Source organism: Ostreococcus tauri (assembly GCF_000214015.3).
Source record: "Ostreococcus tauri WGS project CAID00000000 data, contig chromosome 12, whole genome shotgun sequence".
Taxonomy (NCBI): domain Eukaryota; kingdom Viridiplantae; phylum Chlorophyta; class Mamiellophyceae; order Mamiellales; family Bathycoccaceae; genus Ostreococcus; species Ostreococcus tauri.
Window position 1 is genome coordinate 55,868 of NC_014437.2, and position 9,116 is coordinate 64,983.

The following is a 9,116-nucleotide window of genomic DNA, read 5'->3' on the forward strand; positions in this document are numbered from 1 at the left end:
CGCGCGTCCGCGTCCCGCGCCGCGACGGTGGCCCCATGCCGCGCGCGCGCGCCTCGACCGCGGGCGCGGCCTCGCCGTGGACGCGCGCGCGCCTCGACCGGGCGCGCGCGGTGCGAGGGACGCGCGGCGACGGCGACCGACGCGCGGGACGACCGAGCGCACCGCGCGCGCGAGGGACGACCGAGAACACCGCGGGCGACGACGACGGCGAGCGCGGCGACGGGGGGGACGACGATGATGCCGTCCCGCGCTCGCGCGGGGGGGCGCGCAGGGCGTTCGCGCGCAGGGTGCGAGGGACGCGGATGGGCGGCGACGGGACGCGACGGGACGCGACGGGCGGACGGGAGACGATGGAGACGGCGAAGACGCTCGCGGAACGCGCCGGATGCGAGACGCGGGGTGTGGTTTTTGCGCCCGCGCTGTGGGCGCGCGCGTCGGGGGGGTGGACGCGGGATGAAACGAGGGAGGCGTTACGGGAGCTCGGCGGCGCCGGGGCGGTCGCGTTGGCGACGCGATACGCGCGAGCGAGAGACGTGGAGGGATGCGAGATGGTGCGGGGGGCGTGCGTGGACATGGGTTTAGTCGATGACGCGCGCGAGGTGGGGATGATTTTGGCGAAGCTTTTGTCGGCGACGCCGGGGAGGGAGGGCGACGCGGAGCGGGCGTGGTCGGACATCGCCGAGAGCGCCAGAGGGAACGCGGCGATGCGCGCAGAGGGGCACTGCGTCAAGCTCGAGGGGTTATGCTTGAATCCTTCGCGCGTGAAGGCGTTCGTAGAGGCGTACGATGCGTTTAGAGAGGAATTTAGAGACGCAACCACGGGGGAGTGGACGCGTCGAGCGGCGACGCCGGCGCGCGTGCAGCGAGCGTACACCGCGGCGTGTAGGCTCATCAACACCTCGCACAGCGCCAAGCTCGCGAAGAAGGTGACGTATGATTTATTGCGCGATCATCAGATCATGCGTCGCGAGCTCGACGGTTTCGCGCTCGCGACGGATTATTGCGTCTGCGCGCTCCTCGGCGCGGCGACGCCGAGCACGGAACACGCGGCGATGGAGCTCTTTGAAATATCTCTCGAGAGCGGCGTCGATCTGAGCGCCACGACGTGGTCGTACGTCGTGAGTATGTACGCCGGAATGAACAGAGTGGACGAGGCGATCACGATGCTCGATCGTCTCGAGGCGCTTCCATTCATGCAGTCTGGGACGCTCGGCGCCTTGGCCTTTGCCGCGGCTTTCAACAACAAAGATGACTCCGAGGCCTCGATCAAGCTGAAGAAACGCGCAAAGGAACTACAATTAGCTGAGGCCCGCAATGCCGCCGAGCGTTCAAAGGTGGAACGGGCGTACGCGCACGTCATGCGCATGTTGAACGCGCAAGGCAACTTTAAATTTGCCTTGCGAGTCTTCACTCGCATGCAATCATCGGGTGTTCGGGCGACGGATTCGGAGACGTACGTAAGCTTGTACAACGCGCTGAGTGAACGAACTCCTGTTGACGATCCACTGGGGAAGAGCGTGCGAAGGAGTAATTTACATCGCGTCTTGCAAACCATCAAGACGCACTTGAAGGATGTCGAGGCGCTCGTCGTCGCCCTGGAGGTGGCATCGCACGCCGGCGTCGCCGACGTCTGCGAAGATATTCACGATCGTCTTCGTTGGAACGGTCATTTTAAGAACGCATCCGTGCGAACGAGGGTGTGGCAGCACATGATGACTGTGCGATGTAACGAGCGAGACCGACTGGGGACGCTGCAGTTGTACGAGGAGTGGTCGCGAGAGGGCGACGACGAGATCGTCGTCGGAGATGACTTTTGGTTCTACCTCATCAAGTCATACTGCGACGATACGCCGAATGTGGACATGGCGATGGCTTTCCTCGAGCGCGCGGTTGCGGCGACTTCGGTGACGCGTAAGGCGACGCCTCCGCGAACGTTCAACATCGTCATCCAGGCGTGCGTTCGCGCTCGACGCCCGGCGCTCGCGCTCAATGTTCTCGCGCGCATGCGCGACGCGAGCGTCACGCCAACGCACATCACGTATTTATTTGTCATGCGTGCCATCGAGTTGACGGCGACCGTTGAACAGCCTTCGGGAGAGGACTCGTCGGCGAACGTCTGCCGATCGCTCATCGCCGACGCGCGAGAGGACGGAATCAAGCCCACACCCAAGATGTGGAGCTCCGCGCTTCGCGCATGCGCTCGTGGCGGTGACGTCGACGCCGCCAAGGAGGTGTTCGCCGAGATGATTAGTGACGGATGCGAACCGAGCGTGCATGCATTTAACGCTCTCATGGCGGCGCACGTCTCAAAAGGCGACGCGCGTTCCGCGGTTGAAACCTACTGGACCTCTCGACGCGAGCACGATGTGACGCCTGATTCGACGACAATGCATACCATCTTACGCGCCGTCGGAGCGGGCGTTCCTAGGGATGTCGTCGCGAGCGCCGCCGAGGCGTACGCCGACATGCGCGCCTTCATTCGGCCAAACAATGACATCGTCGCCCTCCTCGCTGAGTCCGCCATCTCCGACATCGACATCCAATCGGGGATGTCGGCTGCGAGGATATTCGCCGGCGACCACGCCGACGACGTCGATCGCATTGATCTTCGCGAGCGCTCAGTCGCTGAGGCCCGAGTCGTCGTGTTGGAGCTCCTCCAGCGAATTCGAGATCGAGCCAGCGCGAGTCGCGAGCCGATCGCCGGCGACGTTCGCGTTATCACCGGTCGAGGTAAGGTTCGAGACGAGATCGAAAAGCTCGCTGCCGATGTCTGTCTCGTCCTCGCTTACGCCGAGAACGACGACGCGACGCTCGTGATCACACGCGAGGCGTGTTCACATTGGCTCGCCAAGCCTTGAGCGATGAAAGCGGCGCGCACGCGCGCGCGCGCGTCACACATCGACGCCAAGATCGAGATGTTCATCGCTCGAGCCACGCTCGCGATCACGACATTTGTCCTGAGCTCTCTCGACGACGTCTCGGCGTCGACGCTCACGATTCCGGTGCGCGCGCTCGTCGGTGAAGACATCTTCGAGTCGTCCAGCGCGTCGAGCGTGCGCGTACCCTCGAGCGTCTCTCGACTCGGTCTCACCCTCGAGCGCGTTCGCGTACCGAGTGGCTCCATTGCCGTTCGAGCTCCCGGACCCGATCGCGTGTTCAGGGCGTACGTGTATGCGACGAACGAGACTTTGCTCAGACTGGAGAAGCGCCGGTCGAGACCGAGCGCGCGCGTTGACGACTCGATCGGTGACTCCATCGAGCGCATGCTCGCTGCTCGCGCGATAGAGCGGAAGACAAGTCACGCAATCACGATCGATGACGGCTGGCGCGTCGTCGACGACGTCCAAGGCGTGGGTGCGAGCGCTTGGGTCGTGTTTGACGCATGCGACGACGCCTGGATCGACACCGAGCCAAAGCGCGCGCTGGAGTATCGAATCGCCGCTTACGAGACGACAATGAACAACGACGACGCGCAATCGCGAGGCAATCGATCACATATCGTTGCATACGTCGCCGTTGCCGACATCGTCGCGGGAGGCCATCGATGCGAACGGTCGCATCGTAGCCGCCCGTGATCGACGCGCGCTTCGTATTCGACCACCGCCGCCGTTCACGATCCTCTCCAGATCGACGCTCACGCCCGCAGTCAACGACGTAAACCTATTAGTTCTATTCATTTGTTATCACGCTGTATCATTCACATCACGCGTCGACGCCCCGCCGGCGCGCCCTTCGCTTCACCTTTTTTACGAAACCACTCTTTCTCACTCACAAATTCAGGGTTTTGCAGCTCAACGAGAAAGATCTTTTTCTAGTTGGACTTTTCCGGGTCTTCCCATACATGGAACCACAATTCCATATCAAAATGCACGCATGAGAACGTGGGGTCGTTCGAGCGAACGATCGCGCGCGCGCGCCCCCCTCGCGCGACATATAGCAGCACGCTCACTCGCACGATGTTCACGATCTCCGCCACGAACGTCAAGACTGTCGTCGCCGTCAAGGCCTCGACGAAGAAGACCGAATCCAAGGCGTACGTCGCGCGACAAAGACGCGATCGTCGACTTATCCGCGAGATACGCGAGGCGATACGATCGTGAATGCGTCAACGTTCGCGATCGTTGACTGGCGAGCGAGGAGAGTTAATGGATCGGAGTGAGGTCATTGGATGTGGATAATTACGTTGCGTCTTCTTATAGCGTTCGATCGTCATCGGACGCGTACGAGAGGCGTGAGTTGAGATTCTTTGGTCGCTGAGGGTTCACCTGTGAGTGCATGGGGTTGGCGAGTGAGTCAGCTTCTCGAACGCAGACTGACATTGATGAATTGTTCGCTCGACGCAGCTTCGCCCCGCAAGCCGCGGTCGCGGCGACGGCGGCGGCGATCTTGCTCGCCGGTCCGGCGCACGCGCTCGACGGTAAGCAAGGCTTGACCATCCTCAACGGCACGGGTGCCGCTCCGGGCAAGTACGAGCAATTCTTCGACCCGCGACCGGTCGTTCAGGTCGAGACCGTCGGCCCGGGCGCTGTTACGAAGGAATCCGCGCGCATCCTGCCGAATAAGCAAATTGGCCCGGATGCGTGCAAGACCATTTCCGGCGCGCCGTGCGTTGACTTCAGGACGGGCAAGTAAGCGTCACGTTAGAGGTTCTCGCAACGATAGCCGATAGCTTGATCAGAACGGATCCGGATCTTTAACATCGATGCCGATGGTTTTGGTCGACTCTATAGTCATCATTCACACTCCGCTAAATATCTCTAAAATGCGCGCGCCCAGGACACGTTCTCGCACGTTCGAGCGCCTCGGATGAACCCGACGACGACGGTGACATTGTCTCGCGAGAGCCGGGTGAGAGCCTCCGAGCCTAGTCTCTTGGCGCACATCGACGGCTCTTTCACCGTGTCTTTGATCATACCGATCGCGTCCTCGCTACTCACGACGTCCCACAACCCGTCGCAGGCTAAGATCAAGGCGTCATCGAGCTCGGGGTCGAGCGTGACGACGACGGTTTCTGGTTGGGCGACGACGCCGTGCGCCTTGGCGTCCGCGTCGCCGAGCGCACGCGTTACCGCGACGCCGACCTCGCCGACGCGCCAGACGCCTTCGTATTGCCGGAGTGAACCTGGAAAATCGCGTTCGATGCGTGCTCGCTCGCTCTCGTTGCTCTGCGCGTCGTGATCGACACTCAGCGCCACTGGAGCGTCGGCTCGAGCGAGCACGGCTCGACAGTCGCCGGCGTTTGCGACGCACAGGCGATCACCCCAGACGAGGGCGACGACGGCGGTACACCCAGGATTACGCGCGCTCTGTTGCGTGCTCTTCGACAAGCTCATCTCTTTCGCCTTAATCGCGTCGAAACGAGCGCAAAATGCCTCGTCTAGTTTGACGACCGCGGCGGAGAGCGCGCTCGCAATGTCGTCTCCGTGCGAGCCCCACTCGCTCTGAATCGCTCGTTCGACGTGCGCCTTCGCGAACTCCGCGGCCTCGTGCCCGCGATGTCCATCGAACACGGCGATGAGGTGGGCGTGCGGGACGCCACCGACGCCGTGCGCGATGACGTGACGATCCTCCATCTTATCGGCGCCTCGCGCGCCCGCCGTAGCGAAGACGCCGGCGGTAAACTCGGCGGCAACTTTACGAGCCTCGGGCGTGGGCGGAGCGAAAGCACACTCGGATGTTTGCCAATCGAGTGGTTCTCTTAACACCGCCTCCGCCGCGCTGGCTTGTTCCGAGCGCGATGCCGCGGGAGGCAACCACACCGCGGAAACGTCGCTCAAGCCGCGCTCGGCGCAGTACGTCCCGATGACGACGTCGATCTTCTCCGACAACGCGGCGATACTCGGTCGAGAACGCTCGTCGGGCCCCCAAGCTCTCGCTATGAGATCATCGAAACCCTTGGGGATCTCCGAAGCGTCCGCACTCGGCATCTCTCCCGGTAACACCGGTCTTAAGTGCTCGCTCGCGATGGCCACCGCCAGGTCCTGTTCGTTGTAACTCGCGTCGAGCACCGTGTGGGCGAGCGCGACGTTTCTCGCACGATCGCTGAATGGCACCGTACCCGTGGCGATCTCGCAAATCGTGATCCCATACGCGTACACATCCGCGCCGTACGTGCTCACTCGGCGCATCAACACCTCCGGCGCCATGTAGAGCATCGAACCCACCATGTGTTCCTTTTGAAATCCTCCGCTCGGCGCCCCGCGTTCGCCCGCTATCCACTTCCCAGCTAATCTCGCCCGACCCTCGGCGTCTTCCGTTGAATAAATCGCGTGTTGTAAACTCGCTCGAAGATCGCTCTCGCGCTCGGCGAGACCGAAATCGGCGATCTTCGCCGTCCAAACGCGATCCAAAAGAATATTACTCGGCTTCACGTCCCGATGAACGACGCCGCTTCGATGCAAATACGCCATCCCACTCGCCACCTCTCGCGCCAACCGTAACACCGCCTGCCACGTCGGCGTCCACCCGTGCGCGTACATCGCCTCGGTCGCCGCGCCGTTGTCCATGAATTCATAAAACAATTCATAATTCGGCGGTTTCGCCGACGCTCCCACCGCTCGCACCACGTTTTCGTGCTCGAGCGTCAACATCATCCTCAACTCGGCGTGATACCGATCCAACTCCCGCGTCGTTCGCAGCTTTGGCCGTTTTATCGCGATCGCGCGCGCACCGAATCGTCCGTAAAACACCGTGGAGAGCGGTCCGTGGTACAAAACGTCCCCTCGCGCGACGCGCGCGTCGCTCGACGACGGTCCCGACGCCGCGCGCACGACGTGGTCCACGCGCACGGCGTCCGTGCCTCGACAGCACCCTCGGAAACACGCGTTTCCATCGTCGGGCGTTTCCATTCGACACAGTGTGACGCATCGAAAAACCTCGAGCGATGTCTCGACGACGCGGGTCGGGGAAAGATTTCTACGCCGCGCTCGGCGTCGCGCCCACGGCGGATGAGAATGAGATTCGAAAGGCGTACAGGAAGCTGGCGATGAAGTATCACCCGGTGCGCGGCGACGACGACGGCGAAAACGAGAGATGAAGATTCTTTGAAGACGACGCGAGCGATGCGAACGACGGACGTCGCGCGCGAATGACTGACCGTGGACGCGATGGCGGACGGCACGCGTAGGATAAGAACCGTGCGGATACGTCGGGGCAGAGCGAGAAGAAGTTTAAGGAGGTGTCGGAGGCGTACGAGGTGTTGAGCGATCCGAAGAAGCGCGAGTTGTACGACGCGTACGGCGAGGAAGGTTTAGAGAACGGTGGGGCGCCAGGGGGTGGATTTTCGGCGCAGAACGCGGAGGATATATTCGCGCAATTCTTTGGGGGCGGAGGGATGCCGGGTGGTGGATTCTCAGGAGGTGGGTTCCCAGGGGGTGGGATGCCCGGGGGCGGTTTCGGCGGCGGATTCCACGGCGGCGGATTCCACGGCGGAGGCATGCCCGGGGGCGGTTTCGGCGGTGGATTCAATGAACCGCCCCAGAAGCAGCGAAAGAAGGCGCCGAAGATTGAGCAAACGCTCAAGGTTTCGCTCGAGGAGATGTTTTACGGCGCGCAGAAGAACTTTAGCGTGACGCGAAAAGTTATTCGTAACGGGCGGCAGGAGTCGGTGCAAGAGACGCTCACGATCGACATCAAGCCCGGGTGGAAGAGCGGGACCAAGCTGACGTTTCAGGAGAAGGGCGACGAGACGCCGACGACGATCGCGGCCGATATCGTCTTCACGCTCGAGCAAAAACCTCACCCGCACTTTGAGCGCGAAGGAAACGATCTCGTGAGGACGATGAAGGTCGACCTCAACGAAGCCCTGCTGGGGACTTCATTCAGCGTGTACACGCTCGACGGTAAAGCGATCCCGGTCACGGTGGATGAGATCATCTCCCCGACCTTTGTCAAGGTGCTTCCCGGAGAAGGGATGCCCGTGAGTAAGGCGCCCGGATCGCGAGGCGACATGCGGATAAAGTTTGACATCCGCTTCCCCAAGGGTCCGCTCACGAGCGCGCAAAAGAGCGCGCTTCGAACGGCGCTCGAAAATGGCGTCCAGTATTAGAAAAATCGTCCCTTGACGCGCGCGATCGCGCGAACGATCTCGAAAGAGTTGAAACGTCTCGGTCGTTGTGAAAGTACTTGCGCTCTCGTTGATTAAAAAAAAACAAAAACCGTCGCTCGACGCGAGACCCTTCTAAGCTCGAGCCGAGCGAGTGCGGCGTTCGCGTCTCGATCAACGATGCGCGCTATATGTGCGACTAAAAAGTGCGTCATCGCAAGAATCCAGCGACGATGACCGAACCGGCGATCGATTCGTCTCCTCGTCGCGCGTCGCCGCGCCCGCCGCGACGATTTACTTCTCCGGGCGCATGCCGAGACCCTTGCCCTTCAAAGCAGCCGCCAGGTTCGTCTTCTTGTTACCCGCCGCCTTGGACTTGTCGTAGTACTCTTGCGAGTACCCGGACACGTTGCCCTCGGACGCGGACTTGACGTACAGAATGATCAAGAACGACGTCGGGATGATGATGAAGAGCGCCGTCGCGACGACGCCCAAAATGTTCACATTGTCCAACGCGACTTGCTCGATCGCCTCTTGCGCGGCGAACGCCGGCGCGGCGACGATCGCCGGCGCGGCGACGACCGCCTTTTGCACCTTTTGCGCGAGCTTCACCCCAGCCGAGGCCTGCGTCGCGCGCGTGCGTCCGTCGTCAGTCGCGCGCGCTCCGTTCGCCTAAACCCTCGTCACCCAAATCCCTCGATCGACCGTATCTTTCCCACGAATCGCCTTCGATCGAGATCGCGGTCGTCCACCCCCCCTGCGAACGCCCTTTCCGTCCCCGACGCCCACGCGCGCGTCGCGACATCACACCACCGACGCGCGCCCACGCGTCGCCCCCCCCCCGCGTCGTCCTCGGCGCGCGTCACCACCTCGATCGCGATCGTCACCCATCGATCGCCCGTCGCGCGCGGTCGATATCCAATCATTCCTCGCGCGCGTGCAGACGTACCCGCGGGGCGACGACGCGCGCGCGCGCGCGGGGCGTCGCGCGCGCGCGCGCGAGCGGGATCAGTCCGAGTGCGGAGGCGAGCGCGGGCATGATGTCGCGAGCGCGGGCGTGTGCGGGGTCGTC

At 62.5% G+C, this 9,116-nt stretch overlaps 6 protein-coding genes across 6 annotated transcripts; 4 read left to right on the forward strand and 2 right to left on the reverse strand.

The window, feature by feature from the left end:
• Positions 1-350: 350 nt before the first annotated feature.
• Positions 351-2,858, forward strand: OT_ostta12g00370 (Pentatricopeptide repeat; the record flags this gene model as incomplete). Its single annotated transcript, XM_022982801.1, has 1 exon — positions 351-2,858. One exon carries the CDS (start codon positions 351-353, stop codon positions 2,856-2,858), a length of 2,508 nt encoding a protein of 835 aa, XP_022840028.1.
• Positions 2,859-2,915: 57 nt separating this feature from the next.
• Positions 2,916-3,575, forward strand: OT_ostta12g00380 (unnamed product; the record flags this gene model as incomplete). The annotated part of the gene is made up of 1 exon (XM_022982802.1): positions 2,916-3,575. One exon carries the CDS (start codon positions 2,916-2,918, stop codon positions 3,573-3,575), a length of 660 nt encoding a protein of 219 aa, XP_022840029.1.
• Positions 3,576-3,956: 381 nt separating this feature from the next.
• OT_ostta12g00390 (unnamed product) lies at positions 3,957-4,632 on the forward strand (the record flags this gene model as incomplete). The annotated part of the gene is made up of 2 exons (XM_003082145.1): positions 3,957-4,033; positions 4,344-4,632. The coding sequence occupies 2 exons, from the start codon at positions 3,957-3,959 to the stop codon at positions 4,630-4,632; spliced, it is 366 nt and encodes a 121-aa protein (XP_003082193.1).
• Positions 4,633-4,757: 125 nt separating this feature from the next.
• Positions 4,758-6,848, reverse strand: OT_ostta12g00400 (Serine/threonine-protein kinase, active site; the record flags this gene model as incomplete). Its single annotated transcript, XM_022982803.1, has 1 exon — positions 4,758-6,848. One exon carries the CDS (start codon positions 6,846-6,848, stop codon positions 4,758-4,760), a length of 2,091 nt encoding a protein of 696 aa, XP_022840030.1.
• A 35-nt stretch (positions 6,849-6,883) lies between these two features.
• On the forward strand, positions 6,884-8,047 carry OT_ostta12g00410 (HSP40/DnaJ peptide-binding; the record flags this gene model as incomplete). The annotated part of the gene is made up of 2 exons (XM_022982804.1): positions 6,884-7,000; positions 7,127-8,047. 2 exons carry the CDS (start codon positions 6,884-6,886, stop codon positions 8,045-8,047), a joined length of 1,038 nt encoding a protein of 345 aa, XP_022840031.1.
• Positions 8,048-8,338: 291 nt separating this feature from the next.
• Positions 8,339-9,083, reverse strand: OT_ostta12g00420 (Photosystem II PsbM; the record flags this gene model as incomplete). Its single annotated transcript, XM_003082148.1, has 2 exons — positions 8,339-8,668; positions 8,994-9,083. 2 exons carry the CDS (start codon positions 9,081-9,083, stop codon positions 8,339-8,341), a joined length of 420 nt encoding a protein of 139 aa, XP_003082196.1.
• Positions 9,084-9,116: the final 33 nt, after the last annotated feature.